The 20030-nt window shown below is 34.9% G+C and overlaps 2 protein-coding genes across 5 annotated transcripts; one reads left to right on the forward strand and one right to left on the reverse strand.

Annotated features, from left to right (window-relative positions):
• Positions 1–1817: 1817 nt before the first annotated feature.
• On the reverse strand, positions 1818–6118 carry LOC130645321 (innexin inx4-like). Of its 4 annotated transcripts, none has more exons than XM_057451279.1 (3): positions 5718–6118; positions 4209–4511; positions 1818–3679 (listed from the first exon to the last, which is right to left on the reverse strand). In XM_057451279.1, the coding sequence occupies exons 2-3, from the start codon at positions 4429–4431 to the stop codon at positions 2676–2678; spliced, it is 1227 nt and encodes a 408-aa protein (XP_057307262.1). In that variant the 5' UTR covers positions 4432–4511; positions 5718–6118; the 3' UTR covers positions 1818–2675. The 4 variants fall into 4 exon arrangements, with proteins under 4 accessions (XP_057307262.1, XP_057307263.1, XP_057307264.1 ...); XM_057451280.1 differs by having other exon boundaries at positions 4209–4518; XM_057451281.1 differs by lacking the exon at positions 5718–6118 and adding an exon at positions 4949–5095.
• A 188-nt stretch (positions 6119–6306) lies between these two features.
• LOC130645320 (protein SON-like) lies at positions 6307–17034 on the forward strand. Its single transcript, XM_057451278.1, has 7 exons — positions 6307–6518; positions 12510–12815; positions 13503–14307; positions 15225–15404; positions 15797–16018; positions 16159–16399; positions 16565–17034. Exons 2-7 carry the CDS (start codon positions 12514–12516, stop codon positions 16792–16794), a joined length of 1980 nt encoding a protein of 659 aa, XP_057307261.1. The 5' UTR covers positions 6307–6518; positions 12510–12513; the 3' UTR covers positions 16795–17034.
• The last annotated feature ends 2996 nt before the right edge of the window (positions 17035–20030 follow it).

A 20030-nucleotide genomic window follows, 5' to 3' on the forward strand; every position in this document is an offset into this window, starting at 1 on the left:
CTGCTTAATTGGAACTCCGTAATTCGAACATTCCTCTAATCCCAAGGCTACGTTATGCTCGGTAATTTAATTCGAACTTTTGTGTATCGATAAATGAAACGGACGTCGACTGTAAGGCCCGTAATAAAGAAGTAAACGATACTATAGTGAGGGCTGCTATGTTCTGATATGAAGCTTCGTGTGCACATGTGTGTTTTAAGTGATTTTTGGATTTAAAGTTGTTCCTTAGGTTCCAAATTACCTAGAAAATATGGGTGGCAAAAATTTTTGTCCCATGGGACCAAATTAAATGACGTCATCACTTGCTTGCAAAACGTGCTTTGGTCTGTAAATTACTCGTCTGTAAATTATTCCTTAAAATGATTTGAACAATAAATTTTGATCAAAGAGAAAGATAGGGTGACTCAATACCATACCAAAATTCAACAAAAAACTTCGCTATTGAGCAGGTTATAGTCATTTTTGTGCTGGGTCAGTAAATTACCGGTCTGTAATTTGTACAAAGTTTGAATAGTAATATCTTTCGAACGTTACCTTTTGAAGACATGGTTCTTACATTTTTTGATCCACTCGATCTTCTCTTTCCAACCATATATAACGACATTAAATGTGAAATTATTTTGGGACATAAAGAACAACTTTAAATCAAAAATTCACTTTTAACACACATGTGCACACGAAATTACATAGTGGCCCTCACTAATACCGTGATGGTTGCGATATTTTTAATTTTGATGTTAAGGCCAGGGAGGGGGAAAAAGTTAACGTTGACATTTACCGTACGGTTTTTGTTTTGTGAGCCATCTCTAACTATTCGAACCTTATTACGCAAGGCTATATATATATTGCAAACGGGTTGCTTCTTTAAAACGAGAATTCAATAACGTGCTTTTGCGCTTCTTAAACAAAAAAATCAATAAGCCATTTATCAGATGTGAACTTAAGCACCATGGCGAAACCTCTAATCGCGTTTGATCTGCAGAAAGAAAACCGCTTTAAGTAATTGAAATTGTATGAGATAAAAATAATGATTATTCTATGTCTATTAGAAAACCAATGACCAATGCATTTATTGATTTTCAATACTTTTTAATTATATAAAAAAGTAATTAGGAATATTTTAAGACGTCGAGAAAAATGTCTATCAACAAATAGCATTGTTTGCTTTGATTGATTGTGAAGCTTGTTGACACGGTCGTATTGCTCCCGTGAGTTCAAGCGAAGCCCCAGATTACCGTGATAAGAATCACCCGTTTAACCTTGGTTGTCTTTTCACCTCTTACAGCATGTGAAATAAACACGAAAATGTGTGTTCTGTGATTCTTCGTATGCTGTAATTTTGTTTTATAAAAAAAGAAATACTTGAAAACTTTGTTTCTTACAAGAAAACAACAACGCATTTTCGCATCATGTTATCACGTTAAAACTAAACTACTTACGTCAGACGACGACAATGTGTTATTACGTTTAATAAGTCCGTAATTACAAAAGCCATCCTTTTCTCGTTATTTTCTAACCTGACAATGCATTCGGCTTTTCAACCTCTCGTATAAATCATCGCATGACATAAGATGTCAAAAATGGAAAGAAGAAGAAGAAATGTCTGTTTTGACGAGCGTTAGTAAACTATGTCATTAAATTTTATGTTTCGTGATTTATATGCGGTTCATTTTTAGTTTCTCTTAAGTTTCGCTTAAGTTTTAAAGAATTCGAAATTCTTCTTGTCTATCCATTAGATTTAACACCCTACCATTCAAGACCATTTTGTAAGTAATGTCATTTTCAATAGGGTGTGGTTATAAAAAAGAACAGAATACTTCAAAAATACTTCAAATGATTCCTCAGTAAATGCTCTTCTTAAAATCCTCTACTTATAAGAAATATTGAAAAATTACAACTTCGCTCACAATGTATAACTAACTACCAGTTAAAAGAACTGGGAACGAAGTTTATAAATATCTAAATCTATGAACAGGAGTTTATTTTGAGAAAAGCTTTCAACTTTACAAAGAAATAAAAGCCCAAGTTCAGGTAGAATCTAATCGGCAAAACGGTAAAATATTTCCTCCACTGAAAACTTTCTCAAAATAGTTAAAACATCTACACATAAAAAAGTGAAGCACTGGAACATATATAGCGACCTAAATATACCAAAATACATTGATAAAGTTTAGTACATTTAACCTTACAAAATAAAATATAAACTCGAGTAAATATCACGACATTCATGGAATCCTTAAAATATAAAAAGCGGCCGTGGTCTAATTTTTATATGAGCACATGCTCACGAGGTTTTATAAACCTCAGCCATGCCACTTTTAAACTTTTTTGCATCGAAGAATGTGTTTATCAAATTAATCTGCTTAATTTCTCCAAAAAAAGGCAAAACTGGTGACAAAAAACATTTTTAAAACGACATACAAAAAACTTTTATCTTTATAAAATATATATACTAACAAACATACAAAAAATATGCAGTGCATGGAAAACATTGGTATGCGAATGAACTAAAATTGAAACTCCTTCGCTTTCAGGCGAAAAAGGTCTTTGTCTAAATCCTTCTTGTAAAAAACTTGCATCGATCATTTAGAATTTGTACTTACGTTTTAAAGAAACAAAAATTAAACTTAAAGGCATCACATAACAATGATGTCGTGCTCGTCCAAAGATCTCGTTCATAAAGCTGCCACCTCCTCTAAGAGTCTGTTGCTTTGGTCATAAGGATGAGAATGCTTCGGTGGGTAGCCATTTCCGTGGTCGTATCCTTCGCCGTAGCGATCCAATCGCTCCTCTTTCAACCTTTTGATTAGTTTCCCATAAACAGACATGTTCTTTTTTCGGATGAACTCCAAGTATTCGCATTCACGCAGGGTTAGAGCCTGGTAAACTTTTTTCGCTTGGCTTCCCTGTGACAAGAAACACGTGATGGTTATCACGTGGTCGACGACTTGCATGATAAAACCAATAGCGCTAATTACCATTCCAAAGATAAACAAAAACCATAACAAGATCAGCACGTATTGATACAAAACATTTTGAGAGATCTCGCAAACGAAAAGATGCTTATTCCTCAACTTTGTTTTAATATCTCTTGCCAACTCTAAAACTTCGCAAAGCCCGAAATTGGGCAACATCATTTCTCCAGGTTTCATAGCTTGCCTTGATGTGGTATAATCATACGCGCCTTCGTTTGTTTTTTTGCTCCACTTAACCCACTCGTTGCCGTAATTTTTAAAATCACCATTGATTAAATTATCGGTAAAAACAAATGCCAGCACATTGACAATCAAGTAACATAACTTCACCACCAAATTTGCGAAAAGACGAATTCTCATTCGCGTAGGTGGGTTGATCTGGTAGTTGAAATAATTTTTCACTAAACCGTCGATATCTGGATCAACTGCCTGGATGCTGGTTTTTAGACTTATCAGATCTGTGTTTACAAATCGGAAAAAAATATATGGCAGGTAGTAGAGGAAGCCAATGGCTGCGATGTAGAAAGGGAACCATTGGTATTGCAAATAAAAGGTTTTCTCCATAGGTTTACAAGCGTCACTGGAACTTAAAGTATCGCAGAGATTTCCATCGTCGTACATTCCGTCGAGTTTGAGGTTTCTGGGTATTCCATAATACTCTAGTGAGTGGTGTCGAATTGGCAAGTCTTTGTAAACATAAAAACCTTAAAAAAAGGGGTTAAACCATATGTAACGTTTCTCGAATATTTAGCGACAAACGCTATTTAAAAAAAGTAGAAAAATTAGATTCGCGTATAGAAAGAAAAAAAAAATAATCGTGCATAATTAAAAAAACAAAATCTGGTAGTTTGTTTCGCGCGAAAATGAAAACGCCCGCCAATTTTGAAATAAAAAACAGGTGCAAGATCAATAGTTAAAAACGATGCATGGCTCACATTTGTCTGTTCTGAAGAATAAGAGCACGCCACATAAATATTTCAAGGAATTCTTTTAAAATCTAATGCTAAATCTTACGTATCTAAACTAAAAAAAAGTCGGTAAAAATGCCTTTTCACATAAGATTGTGAATTCACAACAGATGTTTTAAAAATTTTGAAAATGTAAATTAAAAGTTTAAAAACATTACGAACATTATTTTCAAAAGTTTACAAAAAAACACACAAAAAAAAAAGAACGGTACTGACTTGCGTAGGAAAGGAAAATTAAAAAAATAAAGTATAGATAAACATTTACCTTGTATCCAGCACGCCTGATGTACATAATCTTTAGAAATTTCCGACTTGCCTGGAACTATACAAGTTATGGTGTCTTTAAACCAGTTTAAGCCAAGAAGCATTGAGGCAACCATAGCCATTTTAACCATAAAAATACGATTAAATTGATCTGTGTAATTATCATGTCTTGCTTTAAATTTAACTTGAAGCAAAGACTTTATACTTCCAGTAATCATCGACATCTTGAATGTTCAGATGAGGGCTTTCTTGTTGATGTTAAATGTTCACTTGATTTCTTTTTTTAAATAGACGACGTTTAAAGCTAAACGCTAATTTACAACAATAAAAAAACACGTTTAAAATTCCGCCTTTCAACCACGAACAAAGCTCCATTTATTTTACAAGTATACTAAGTGTTAATTTGCTGTATAAATTGTAGTTTACCCACCTGTTCTCGATACATTTTTAAGAGACGATTGTTAAACAACGGCCCCCGGGTCGTAGAAAAATGTAAACATTACCCCACAACATTTTCTCAATCAAAGCCATGTTTTGAAATTAAATCAAGTATAGAAAAGTTAAGAAAGCAAACACGAAAAAATATAAAAACAAATTCTAAAACAGAAAATAGTAAAAAAAAAAACACGTCATAGGCTTGACTAGTAATAGTGTTTACCAGTAAATCGAAAACTGTTCGAAAAGAAATTCGAAAAATGTTTTATTTTAAAACTCAAGAGAATACATAAAGTTAAAACCTACCTATTTAAAAGTTTGAGACTGTTCAACAGTTTGGGTCGTTGTGATATTAAAAATATAGTTTGTCAAATTGTATTCCGTTTCATTAATTTTACACAATAGTGGCCATAGCAGTAAATCATTTCTCAAAGCCACGGCATGTTAAGGAGAGCGTCTGATTGGTTTATCCGAAGCGGCTTATTATAATTCAGGTTGTCATAAATTAAATCAAAGGACAAGTGAAAACTTTAGAGTCAATTATAATGATCACCTACGACGGGGGACCTTTTTTGTCAATTTTTAAAGTGACGCCGTTTACATAGCTCTTTTTGTCAATTTTTAAAGTGACGCCGTTTACATAGCTAATAGTATGTAAAAAAATTGTGCGTCCTATTTTTTAAGAAACTACATTTATTTAACGCTAGCTTCGTGACCTTTTTGCTTTTTGATAGACCATACAGTGTCGAATACAAACCCTGGAGACAAAGTTTTTTCGCTCGTTATAAAAGGCCGTTTGTTCTGATATGATTTTTTCGTGTTATAAATACACTTTGAATTTTTTAATACATGCATTTTGAGGGCAAGGACAATTACTTTGAATTTTTTAATACATGCATTTTGAGGGCAAGGACAATTAAAAAATTCTGTAACTAAAAATTCTAAATAAAAACTTTGAAAAAAAGGAGGTTTTGACAACAATTTTTGTTAAAAAATAAAAATCTCAATTTATGTATAGCGCGTTTAAAATCCATCTGTATTGTTCAATTTCTATTTAGAAAAAAAAGAAACTTACCATTGAACAAATTTTAAAAATGAGTTAATTCTTCCTTTTCGCAGTTTCGTACCCCAGTGTGTTGTTTCTTCTTGTGATAATTTTTTCTCTCGCTCTCTTAAAATTTCGTAATTAAGCACGTTTAATTTTAATTGACATTTAATTGCCCTCTATTGTTTACTTTAATTTATGCAATCTTTCTTTAAAATTAATTGATATATATTAATTAAACGAGGCAAGTAGTTTGTGACGCAATTTCGAACAGGCTTGTGTAATACACAACCTTTTCCCCAGTGCTATTTAGCGTTGTGTCCCCAGAGTGTTTGTTTCCTTTTCTAATCTAGGTACGTTCTGCTTTCGCGCTACACATTTGTCATAAAGCCAAAAAAAAGCCCAGAGAAAAAAAGGGAATACCTTATCATTATGCTTTTTTGTACCCTCACCACACAAACCAAAACAAACAAAATTAATACTTCGTTAAAAAAGTCGTCGTGAATAACGGAAAATTTGATTGGGCTAAAAAAGTTAATTTTGACTCAACACCAATTAATTAAACCTTAGCAATTCGAAAAAATTGTTCTGGGGAAAAGGTTGCGTGTGGGTCTGTTTCTCTCGGGTTTTCGTTGTTGTGCAAATTCGGTCACCGTACAATTGTTTGTCAAAGATGGCGAATTTTTTGAACCTGTGCAAATGAATTTTTTTTTACGGTTTACTATCGTTCTTTACAGACCCGATAAAGCAGTCAAACCTACATCGGTAAATTGCTCTCTATTGAGTAGGGTCAGGTGTGAATTGACATAAGCTGTAACGCAAGCTAGCCAGGTACTTAAATCTTATGTTTACTAATTTCTTTTTTGTCTGGGAAAAGATAATACGTAGCATGCGTTGCGAATGTTTACTAAGTTAGATAGATGTGCATATTTTACATGGCTAGCCTCACAAATATTGAGGGTTATAAGAAACAGCCACACCATGGGCCAGTCTGAAGACTTCCAGAATAAAGTTAAGCCTTGTACCATGCGCAACACACTGTTACGAATTTAAAAAAAATTGAAGACAAGCCTAGCGCAACTGTGGACAAATGCAGTGTCTATAGGAGAAAACTACAAAGACGAATAAATCATGAATTCTCTAAATATAATCTATTACAAATATAGCTAAAGTAATGAGCAATACAAATACCATGTCATAAATACTTTTTTCTTAAAAACACAGACATAATTCGACAAATAAATTTGATAAATGTCCAAGTGGTTGTGGGTTTGGTCCCAACATAAGGCTGACGTCCAGTTGGGCAAGAATTTCAAAAAAGGTTTCTGTAGCTCAAATGGGAGCTTTAAAGACTCTGCTCGAAACTGGTGAGACTGATCACACAAAATATAAATTATAACATATATATATTATTTCTTTAAATTAAATCATAGTCCTAGTTCCTGTTTCTTGAATATATATAACAAAATATTTTAATCGTGGCTGCCCCAGCCAAAAACGATGCTGTCTCTCAAGTTACGTAATAGGTCTAAATTTAACGAAACCAATTTCTCAAATGAAGTCTCTGCATTAAATTGGGAAAATGTACTTTGTACAGGTAATAAAGATGTAAACACATCTTTTAACAATTTCTTTAAAGCCATTGAGGACATTTTGGATATCCATGTTCCATATAAAACTATATTATCAACAAAATCAAAAACTGAACCACAAAATCCTTGGATGACCAAAGGTATTCTAAAATCCATGAAAATCCGTGACAAACTTTATAAATCTTTTATGTGTGCAAAAAACCCTATCATTAAGTCTAACATCCAAGAAAGATATAAAAGATATCGTAATAGGATTGTATCCTTGTGTCGAACCAGTAAGAAGAATTACTATTCTGATTATTTCAAAAAAACATCCAGAATATTGGTAACATTTGGAAAGGTATAAGGTCCTTAATCTCTTCTAGTAGTCGCAATGAATCTAATTTAATCTTACTTAACATTAATAAATCTATAACCACAGATCCCTTAACTGTAGCCAATACTTTCAACAACTTTTTTTCTTCTGTCGCAACAAACCTTCGCAAGAAAATTCCTCACACACCTAAAAACTTTAATCAGTTTCTAAAAAACAGTGTACCCAATTCAATGTTCCTGTCACCCACCACTCCAGAGGAGATTCTGAAATATATCTACTATAAACTCTAAAAAGTCCAGTGGTCCATCAAGTATTCCTTATAATGTTTTGAGTCTTATTAAAAATGAAATTGCTTGTCCCTTATCTAAAATTATTAATCTCTCATTTACCTTAGGTGTTTTTCCAACTCAACTTAAATTAACTAAAGTCATCCCTATTCACAAGAAAGAATCCAAACTCGACTGCACAAACTATAGACCAATCTCATTGTTATCAAATATTGACAAAATTTTTGAGAAACTGATTCATGATAGACTTTATAAGTTCCTTAACAAAAACAAGGTCCTATATTCACAACAGTTTGGCTTTAGAAAAAAACTATTCCACTTCACAAACCTTGCTTAACATGATTCAAAAAATTGCTGACAACCTAGACAAAGGTAATTATGTTTGTGGAATTTTCGTAGATCTCCAAAAAGCTTTCGATACTGTTGACCATGAAATCTTATTGAAAAAATTGATTGAATTCATTATGGCGTTAGAGGTAATGTCTTAAATTTATTAAAATCCTATCTTTCTGACCGTGATCAGTTTGTCTTCATTAAAGGTATTTTCTCAAATAAGGTATTTATGAAGCATGGTGTTCCTCAAGGATCTGTACTTGGCCCACTTCTTTTCTTGCTCTATATTAATGACTTACACGAAGCAATTAAATTTTCCCTAGTTCATCACTTTGCTGACGATACAAACTTGCTGCATTTTAATCCCTCATTGAAATCCCTCGTCAAAAAAGTCAATCTTGATCTTAGATTCCTCTGGCACTGGCTCAGTGCTAACAAAATATCTCTTAATGCTAGTAAAACGGAATATATACTCTTTAGACATCCCTCTAAACCCTTTAACTGTGAAGTTAAGCTTTCTATTGGTGGTCAAAAGGTTTTTCCTAGTGAAACTATAAAATATCTTGGTGTACTGCTTGATTCTAACCTAGGATGGAAGTCCCAGATTAATTCAGTTGCAACCAAATTGAAAAAGGTTAATGGAATCATTGCAAAAATAAGACATTATGTGCCAATGGATGTTCTTCTGTCAGTTTATAATGCTCTTTTCCACTCAAATCTAAATTATTGCACCCAAGTCTGGGGTCAGTCCATAAGTTTACAAGTGAACCGAATCACTGTCCTTCAAAATTGTGCTTTACGTTTTATGAATTTTGCCAACCATAGAACAAATGCAAACCAATATTATAAAGATTTAGGCATCCTTAAATTCACAGATACTGTGAAACTGCAAAATGTATTATTTATTTATAATTTATTTCACAACAATCTACCTGTTCCTCTGATTGGTACCTTTTCAATTGACTTCTCTCACTCTCATAATACTCGTGCTAACAGCTTAGGCCTTATAAATTTGCGTGCTGTTCGTACTTCTGCATTTGGTTTGAAATCCATTAGGCATCAAAGTGTCCTATCATGGTCTAGTTGTCAGAATACTTTACCTGAAATAAGGCTTTTAGATCTCCCTTTGCATAGACTTAAATCTCTAATAAAGCATACATTGTTGTCTAATTATGTTTAATTTATATATACCTAAAATTACTATTGTTCACAATCACTTTCACACCACTTTTTTCTTGGGATTTGCAATTGCAATATTTTTCACATTTTTTCGCTTGTCTGTCTTGTTTTGTAGTGTTGTCTGTGTAAGTTGTGTGTTTTGTATTGTCCACGGTGGCTGTCATACTTCGAGCTCTGCTAACTTTGGCAGTTTCCGGGGTTTACTAGGGCAAAAGTTTTAATTAATAATGTATATTTATCTCCTAGTAAACTGAAATATATGTTTATTTCATTCATTCATTCATTCATTCAAGTTGCAATAATTCCATCAAAAACTATCTTGAAAAGTAAACATAAATAGCTTACAAAATAGCTTAGCTAGCTAGCTATACCTAACATGAATTACACTGAGCTAGATGTTATATCTTGATATGAGTCATAATTATTTACCTAGTCATTATGAACACAACAATACAGGTAAAACATCTCCAATCATGCAACAAAAAGTCTCTAACTGCTTTAAAAAATGCATTTGCTGATATGGTCTTGCTTATATGGTCTTGTTGTTGTGTTATTTTTGCTACCCACAACAATCTTGAAATGCATAACTCGATTTAATCTCAGCTAGCCACACACAACAATACGCCAGAAAGTTGCAGCAGTCCAGTTTTTTTACTTTATTGGAGTTGATGTATGCAAACATCTTTTAACACCGTGTCACAAGTTGGTCTTGGCCCGTCAATTGACAGGGCAGCATGTCAAAAGATGGGCCACCGTGTCTTAGATGGTTCATCTCGTCTTAAGAAGGGCCGTGTCCTAAGTTGAGTCAAAATAGAACAACTGAAGTACACCCCAGTTCCAAATAATATTTTTAAGTTTCTTGGTAAAGCTTTTTATTGGTCAGAAGATTATTATGCAGAAGCCCAAATTAGCTTAGGAAAATGGAAAACTAAATTGGTTTCCGTATTGAGAAAATAATTTTTAAACGAAAAAAGTTTCTAAATATAAAAACTGTTTCTCATCAGGGAAACTCTTTCCAAATCTGTACCTTATACTGAACTGTATCCTATCATATTCATGATGAAAAGCAAAAAATGAAGGACTATATACGTATGCAAATTTGCTGTTGAACTAAAATATATTTAAATAAATGAAAAAAACAAAAGACAGTAGCTGCAGTGCGGTACAGATCTTATCTGGGAGATTGTAATCAATTCAAAATAATTGTGTGAGTTAGCTAAAAAAATGAATAATATGTTTGTGTAATATTGTTTTTCATTAAAAATACCCCTGCATGACACATGAAGCAGTATCTATACATTACTTAAATTTTTTAATGGCGTTTGTTTCTTGGCATGTGCACTGCTAAAGTAATCTTCAAACAACAACAAAAAAATTGTATGGTGATGAAATTTGCGCACAAAAATAAGAAGCATAAGAATGTCTTTCCAGTATTATTGTAGATTTTTTTAGTTTTTTTAATTTTTGTAATCTCCTGAAATAATCTCTGAAGACCTGTAGATAGAGAGAGAGATAGATGTGCATATTTTACGTGGCTAGCCTCACTAATATTGAGGGATATACCCTGTCCATTATTTCCAGGAGGGGCCATGGCTTAGATGGAGAGTCCTTGAGTATTTAATGCTCATTTTGAGGTACGCAGACCCAACTAGGGCTTGTGCTCTACTAGACAACTCCCGGCAACATCCAACGACCCACACATGGAGCCATCTCCCCAATTTCCCTCACATGGCTTGGGTTAACCCGGGGCTATGGTAACATTCACTTGCCCATGTTGAATTGCCGTCAAGAGGAATCGAACCCCGGTCTCCCGCACAAAGTACGAGAGCTATAACCACTAATCTACTGTGCCACAGTGTAGTACAGAAAAAGAAGTTGAACTTATTTCTTGTTTTACAGGTTTTAATTATTTATGTATTGTAAGTTGCTTTTTAACTTTAATTTATTTGATAGTTAGCTAGCTACAATCTGTTGTGTGTTGATGATAATGTGAAATTTGCACATGCCTTAGTGGTAATAACTCTTACATTTGTGCATTAGACAGCGGTTCGATTCCTCTTAGTAAATGTTACCATTACCCTGAGTTAACCCAAGCCATGTGAGGGAAATTGGGTGGTCCGTTTTGGATGCAGGCCTATCAATCACGCAAAGATTTACTGAGAAATGAAATTCTGAGAAATGAGAAACTAGCTGAGCCATTAATTGCTCCCCCAATTCCACAAAAAGTTTGTCTGGCTGAGCAATATCAATTCATTCCACATATAGAAATCAATATTAATTTTCTTATTATTTGTAGTTAAAATTAACCAAAAAGATAAAAGAAGATAAGATAAAATAGACAAAAATAATAAAATATCTGTTATAAACTTCTAAATATTCAGGTTGCCCAACCAGTCGAATTTATGTAACCTTGGGTGAGTGATTTATTGCTCAGTTGTTGTTTTTTCTTATTCATAGGCTTGGGATGTTACAAAGTGCAAACCATAAGTGGGTCTGCATAGCTTAAAATAAGCTTTATATACTCTAGGACTCCTCATCCAAACTATGGCTCTTCATGGAAATAATAGACAGGATATATCCGTCAATAATTGTAAGACTAGCCATGTAAAATATGCACATAATTGAAACTTTGACTAGTAAAACCCATAAGGTCTACGTGACAACTTTTAATTTCTGTTCCCTTTAATGTACTATGCCATATTTTTAAGAATTGACTGAATTTTACCAAATACTTCTCAAATAAACCAGGAAATAAATTTTTTGACAAGGAATTTTTTACTCATGATAAATCAAAATGCGAAGTATAAGTCGCAAAGTAAACAGGCAGTTTTTTACATATTACGTCATATCAGTTTTGAATATGCGCTGAGCTATATATAATATGTGCATATGTGTATCTAATGTATATATATATATCTACAGAAATTCAATGCGACACATTTTATGCAATTGAAACAATAAGGCTTTGGTCAAAAATTAAGTATGTCCACCTGACTAGCTTGACATACTCTAGATCCACCACTAATTATTAACCTGATAAAGACGCTATTTCTGATTTCTCATGTCAATCCGCTCTAATTCCGTTCCTTTATCTTTCTGGGCATATATATCTTAGATAAATGGACGGAAATGAGACCAATTCTGCCTATTCGTCAGATGAGTCATGGTCGACATCCGAAGATAACTCTTCTGGGAATGAATATTCTGTAAAAACAAAAGAAGATAAGTTGTTAGACACTGAAATAAAGGATCAAATACAGAATAATGATAGAGCACGAAGAAAGAAAAGGAAACACAAGCACAAACATAAACATAAACACAAACACAAAAAACACAAAAAGAAACATAAAAAACAGAAAAGAAAAAAGGAGGACAGAGGAGATAAAGATAAAGAACTTTCCAGATCACCGAATAGAAGCAGGTGAGCATGGTCAAATACATTATCTGTATCAAGCCTTGAAATTAAAACTTATCTGAAAACCAAAACTCCACTCCACACTTTACTGGTACAAATTTTTACACAGATTTAATTTGGCAAAACGAGGCAAAATGTCGAGGCAAGTGTTATTAGGTGTCAATTTGATATGGCTGGCGCTGGTAGAAAAAAATTATTATTGAAAAATAAAATTTTGATGTAGATTTAATCTGGCCAAGTCAAAATAAATATATACATTCAAGTTTTCGAAATTTCTACCTTAGATCTAGAAATGTAGCAAAAAATGGTATTGGAGATAAGAGAAAGAGACTTTTTAAGATGTCTACATAACCTAAACTTTCACACAAATCAAATTTTAGGATTGTTTGCTGATAACTTATAAAAAGTTATCTCTCTGATTTTGCACATTTAAGGTCTATTTTTTGTCTCAGGAGTAATCAAAAAGCTTTCTTGTTGACTGAATGGTAATATTAGCTACTGCATCGTAAAAAGTCTTTTTTCCTAGTTTTAATTTCCAAGTTATTCTTCTTTGACAATGGAAAATGTTGTATCAAAGTTTACAAAAGATTCCTATTTTTACAAGATAAAATGCAATGATAATATCAACTTCACTAGCTCTTACATATTTATTAGTATTTATTGAAGTTAATTATTTCTTATTTATCTTATCAGATCACGCGATGAAAATAAAAGAAGCACGAAATCACCTAGACATTCGAAAGAAATGTTGCGTTCAAAAAGAAGAAGTCGTTCAAGAAGTAGAAACAGAAGTGGAAGTCGTTCCAGAGACAGAAGACGGGACAGGAGTTACTCTAAAAGTCGAAGCCATTCAAAGAGAATGCGGACTAATTCTGGTGAAAAAAAGTGTTCCTCCAGGAGAAGTCGCTCCAGAACAAGAAGGAGTCAATCAAGACATAGGAGTCACTCAAGAAGTAAAAGGAGCCATTCCAGTGAAAGACATAGGCATTCAAGTCATAGAAAAGCTAGCTCTATTAATAGGAGAAGCAGATCAATAAGTAGACGAAGTCGTTCTCGCAGCAGAAGTTCATCCAGCAGTAAACAAAGAAGATTAAAGTCTTCTTGGGATGTAAAGCATGTGTCTGCCAACAGACATCGAAGTAGAAGTCCTCTAACAACTTCAAGTCAAAACGATGTGTTTAATCGTTTAAAGGCATCCAATTCTAAGAAATCCATTGAGATTAAAATTCCAGAATCACTCAGCTTAAGAAAAGGTGATACAGAAGCGAAACCAAGTTTGTATGGTCGATGGGAAGCTTACCAGCCAGAAGACACAGATAAACAAGATTTGAGCAAACTAACTAAACTATGTCAAACAATTTCAGCAAGAGAAGGTGTTGTGGAAGAGAAAAAAGAAGACCAGGATGTTGACAGCAATGGCAATGTTCATCACCCATTCAATGTTACACCTGCACCCATGTATACACCCACCCAATACACCCATAGACACACACCAACTGTAAGTAGCCACATAATGTAGAACTGCCTTCAGCATTGATGTCTGTTAAAGCATTTTATTGAAGCATGTGTCCTTTATTTCAAAAAGGAAATTCGTTTGAAATTATCTATTTTGATTTCCAGTTTGTATTTTAGTAATAATAATTTTACAATGTTTTACATAGCTTCCAAATATTTTACACATGCTTCAAGAAAATGTAGTAGCCTGGTTTTTTATTTTCTAGGTCATGCTGGTTGTTGAGAAGTTGTTGGTGTTTCTTGGGAGCTTTATGCAAAGAGAGAGGTTCACTACGAGTTGAAAACATTCTCTTTTCGCTATGTTTGTTGACTCAATGTGTGTTGACTTAATATGTGTTGTTTATATGCATCTGAAGTCAACAAGTTGAGGCATTGGGGCACGTATTTGTAGCTTGAAAAGAGTGCTTTCAACTTGTACTGAACTCCTTTTTTCCTTTTGTTTTCTTTCAGATTTCGAACAATATGGCTTTGCAATATTGATTTTACTTAAAGGGTATTGATTAAGGCTTTCATATTTTCATTTGGTGTAAATAGATTGGCCTGACTAGGAATTAAATGGTTCGGATTATGTAGCAGAAGATTCGTGAAGTTTGAACCAATGTGTTGCTTTATTTTTAATTTTCTATTCGCGAACTTTTCTTCTCCTGAATTATCTACAGTGATAACTGGCGGTAATAAAGAAAAAATTCGGTAACATACGTCTTTCAATATGAGTTTAAAATATGGACAGTTCCCAGTGTAATGGATATATCTGTTGTTTTTAAGTGAACAGTAACAAATCCATCAAATAAGCGAGCTCCGTTATAGTTTGGAAGAAGCTACAATTGTTTGTCTATGTGCTAGTTGTTGAACGCAATTTTACATGCAACCAGAAATTGTTAATGTATATGATTCTTTTAGAACCCTGCACAGGCTATCATGGCAGGTTCAATGTTGTCGATAACAGGACCACCTCCGATTACTGGGCCTTTGGAGAAACACTTCCCAGTCTCGTCTGGTACTGATCACCGCGAAAAAGAAGGCGCTGGTTCAGATGTGGAGGACTTACCTGTTTTTAAAGAGTCTAAACATCCCGAACAGGTAATTACGATCTGCAGTGGATGTTATACAGTGTGCTTAAAAATGTTTGTCCTCAAAATAAACCTTCACTGGCGCGGTTGGGTCGCGTCAAAAGTTTGCGAATTGCTATTACTGCTACTCCGGTTTAAGAAAAACTTCAGATTAATTCAAAAATTGCAATATTGTGACTGTTGACATTTTGATTTGGTGAATGCAAATTCGAAAATTATTCAGCTTGAATTCGAAGTCTATAAGTACCACAAATTTTTTTTAGCCTTTTTTGGCATATCTACGTATTCCTTTATACTCCTCTTGCTGATCGGCTGATAAATATTTTTTTGTTTTACCTTGTATTTTTTTCTGTATATGTACGTGTAAAATTCTCATGTAGAGTTACCAGTTACTGTGTTTAGCGTATCGATATAAGTGCTGTTATTGCTCGCCGGCTTGGTGCACAGCAGATCTTAAATACTAATCCAAGCGACTCGTCAGCCAAACTAGTGCTTGCCGAATGTGATCTCAAATTGAAGAGATGGAGTAGTCAAAACAAGAAACCAGGAAAATTCACGGGTGCAGTTGGCACCAGGATGAACAAGGCTGACATAGCAGGTGCTGTGGAAACGTGGGTGAGAAAGGTATGCTGAAAAGAAACGCAAATCTGTCTAATTTGGTTTTATTAAAAACAGTGGTGGCATACAAGGAAGTTGTTGCACTCCCTGTTAAACCAAAAGGAATTAGACCTTACTATTGTGTAATTATTAGTCTTTATGTTTAGGACTTTTTTCATCAGTTGAAACCAGTTACAGGCGGTGTTGGTCAGAAAATGATGGAACGCATGGGGTGGAAAGAAGGACAACCCCTTGGTAAAAACATGGAGGGTTTTGTTGCTCCAATAACATTTGATGTGAAGGTTGGCCGAGGTGGCTTGCATAGTCATGACGAACAACCTCAATTGAATCAGTACTCGGGTCGACAGCTACCAAAGAAAAGGCTAGCCCCTGTTGAAAACGTTAACGGTAAGAATTCGTATTTTTATCTGACATATTTTTGTTTAACACCACTTTTAAGGGGAATATATACTTTTCACCTTTTTATGTGTTTTTTATAAACATTTTGAGTGTTATAGAACAAAATAGAATAGACAAAAGCATGAAACGCTTTGTGAAATGTTCCAATTTTAGGAAAGCATCCAGTTTCGGCACTTGCAGAAATATGCACCAAACATAGATTGGGTATACCGGAATATGCCGTCGCCTTCGAGCATGGTCAATCTCACAGTAAGAACTTCTTGATGAAAGTTACCATACAGAATGTGGATTATCAACCGTCTGTGGCCTCACCGAACAAAAAACATGCGAAAGCACAGACGGCCTTGACAGCCTTGAAAATTCTTGGGTACGTGAAAGATTAATTGCATCGATTGTCTTTTAATCTTGCTCTTGATACAAGCAACATTAATCGTCTTCTTAAAAGTTGTCTGTATAACAGACAACTTTTTTATAAGTAACACAGAACCTGTTGATTCAAAAGAGCAATGCTGAGCATTGCATTTTCAATATTAGAACGTGTACATTTTACATCACTGTTATTTTGTAAAGATTTTTCTGTAATTTTTTATAAAAACTGTAAAAGAATATAGTTTATGTTATCGCTTAACGACCCATTGCTTGTGTTACCGCTATACCACCCATTGCTTGTGTTACCGCTATACCGCCCATTGCTTGTGTTACAGCTATACCACCCATTGTTTGTGTTATCGCTATACCACCTATTGTTTGTGTTGTCGCTATACCACCTATTGTTTGTGTTATCGCTATACAACCTGTTGTTTGTGTTGTCGCTATACCACCTATTGTTTGTGTTGTCGCTTTACCACCCATTGTTTGTGTTGTCGCTATACCACCCATTGTTTGTGTTACCGCTATACAACCTATTGTTTGTGTTGCCACTATACTACCCATTGTGCTTCCGCTATACCTCCCATTGTTTGTGTTCTATACCACCCATGCAATATAATAATCAGAATTACCTTACTAGACTATTTTAATAGGAGCTGTAAAGAAAAAACAGGAAAAAAAAGGATTTTTTGACTTTTGTGTGAATTTGATTTTGTAAATTGCGCAGCTTCGTTAAAATTAGATGCGGTTAATTTTTCGAATTTAGCAAAATATCCTATAACTTCAAGCAACGCAGGAAATATCTTCTTAAGGATTCTTCTTGTCTTAAAAAAGCTTTTTTAAATTTTATATTAGGTAGAGTACCGGCTCACATTCCATTTTTGATAACAATGGTTACAACTTGAGTGTTAAGAAATATCTATTTTTTTTCCTCAAAGAAACAAAAAAGAACGTAAAAAAAATCCTTCATTATCAACAAAAATACCATTAAATCTTTTTACTATCTTTACTATAAACTTAACACAACGGGGTGGGTAGACCTAAGATCTTCTAAATGACCTAGAATTTAAACCCAAAATCTTCATTCCCCCATGGAGGTAGAAACAGTTTCATGTTTCTCCTTACATCTAAAATAAGGGGTGTTCCAAATTATTTTAAATTATACGATTTTTCGTGTTTTCTCCAAAATATGATCCCTAAACCTCCTTAATTCTCTAGAATCTCCAAAAATTGCGAATTGTACCACCCTGAATTCAGTCAATTAGAAATTAATTTGTGGGATATAGAAAATTAGAGATAGAGAAATGTTACTTCTGGCTTAGGCGAACGCGCACGCCCACAAGACATCACAAGAAATCCCCGATCATCCAAGACTTAGTGGGGAAAGTCCATACTATGCCTTGCCTAGCCGTGCCGTGGATTAACAGGGTATTATAGACTACGTAAAGCTGAATTCGTTGCCTTATTGGAGAATGTATCACAGAAACCGGTCAGGCCTATAACATCAGACGATATGGACGTCTTCGAGAGACAGGAGATGGCCAAGACCCGTCCAACCATCGGGGGTAAAATCAGGGAATGGTACAACGAGGTATTGCCCCCATCTAAGATGGATGTATTCGAGAAACAGGAGCTGTCGAAAAATCGATCGATTGTTGAGACCAAGATGCGGGAATGGTACAACTGGCTTGTGGACGCTGTTCCAAAGCCTATAAAAGAAGGGGTCAAGAGTACCTATGCAGCATTCAAACGCGGGGTGATGGGGTTCTATAACAGGACAGCCAACACAAGCCCTACGCTCCATGATGAGGTAGAAAAAGAGGCTGAGGAAGACTATATATATATGAACATACAGGGCAAGATTTTACACCTAAGGAACATAAACATGTTCTCCACAGGACCTTCCGAAGTTTCCGAATTAATGGTATAGGTAAAAGATCGGGGTCGGCAAAGGTACAGTTATCCCTGTGGATTATGTGGAAGAAGCCGTCAAATATAGAGGGGCTAATGATGAGTACATTGAGGTGAAGAAGGTTTTTCATAGCAATATGGCCTCGGTATTCCAGGGTAGCGGCGTGAACGATGTGCTGGATAGGATGTTTGCCCAAATCAAATGTGGAAAATCAAATGTGGAAAATCCAGCACTGCCCCGAAGTGGCTTTACAATATCTAAAATCCTATATCTTGATGTAGACTTCCATACTCTACGGTTAACGAGAGGTTCATCGTATGTTGAACTACCAAAATGGGTAGCTTCTAAAAAGGCAATTTTTAACCCAAAAAATGAGGATGGGGAGTGTTTCAAGTGGGCCATTATAGCATCCTTGCATCATGGTGAGATTGAAAAAGATCCACAAAGAATAAGCAAGCTGAAGCATCATGTAGACCTTTATAATTGGGATGGTATAGAGTTCCCAACAAGTATCAAATCCATATACAAATTCGAGGCAAAAAGCCCCGACATTGCGGTGAATGTTATGTATATAGATGAAAAGAGGATCAAAATCCTACGTCGATCGGTGCACGACGGACGTACCAAGGTGGTGATCCTGTGAGGACTGTGTGACGAAGTTCGTAAACCATCTCGAGGATGAAGTGAAAAGACTTTATATTACATATCCTCAGCAACCCATGACCAAACTAACAGAGGTCCTAAAAAGAGAACATGACGAGGCCACGCACTGTCATATCTGCCTGAAGCCCTTTGATAACTATGAGAATAACCGTAAAGTCAGGAACCACTGCCACTATACAGGTCTGTATAGAGGCGCAGCGCACACAATATGCAACCTCAAATACAAGATACCCGGCCACATACCAGTGATATTCCATAACTTATCGGGGTATGATGCCCATCTCTTCATACGGGAATTAGGTGAGAAGTACGACACCCAGAACACGGAATACATGGCAAAGTTTTGGTGTAAAAATTGCGACTCGAGTACCACAAAGAAGCTTAATCGAGACCAGGTAAAAGCAAATGTACCATCCATGGCCAAATTCATCGACAAAGATGATGTCTTCAGGCTGATGCTGAGAAAAGGCGTGTACCCCTATGAGTACATGGATGGATAGAAGCGATTTGAGGAGCTGGAACTACCACCAAAGGAAGCCTTTTACAGCAAGCTAAATATCAAGGGCATAAGCGACAGGGACTACACCTATGCAAAAGAGGTATGGAATGTCATTACCTTAGAGGGCAATAACATCACTATGGGGGACTACCATGATATCTACCTAACAATAAACG

The sequence above is a fragment of the Hydractinia symbiolongicarpus genome, chromosome 5 (assembly GCF_029227915.1).
Source record: "Hydractinia symbiolongicarpus strain clone_291-10 chromosome 5, HSymV2.1, whole genome shotgun sequence".
NCBI lineage: Eukaryota > Metazoa > Cnidaria > Hydrozoa > Anthoathecata > Hydractiniidae > Hydractinia > Hydractinia symbiolongicarpus.

Coding starts and splice junctions, on each gene's coding strand:
- LOC130645321 (XM_057451279.1), bottom strand. CDS start 4,431: ATGTCGATGATTACTGGAAGTATAAAGTCTTTGCTTCAAGTTAAATTT. Junction 3,680..4,208: donor TCAGGCGTGCTGGATACAAG/GTAAATGTTTAT, acceptor CCTTTTTTTAAG/GTTTTTATGTTTACAAAGAC.
- LOC130645320 (XM_057451278.1), top strand. CDS start 12,514: ATGGACGGAAATGAGACCAATTCTGCCTATTCGTCAGATGAGTCATGG. Junction 14,308..15,224: donor CCCATAGACACACACCAACT/GTAAGTAGCCAC, acceptor TGATTCTTTTAG/AACCCTGCACAGGCTATCAT. Junction 15,405..15,796: donor AGTCTAAACATCCCGAACAG/GTAATTACGATC, acceptor TACTGTGTTTAG/CGTATCGATATAAGTGCTGT.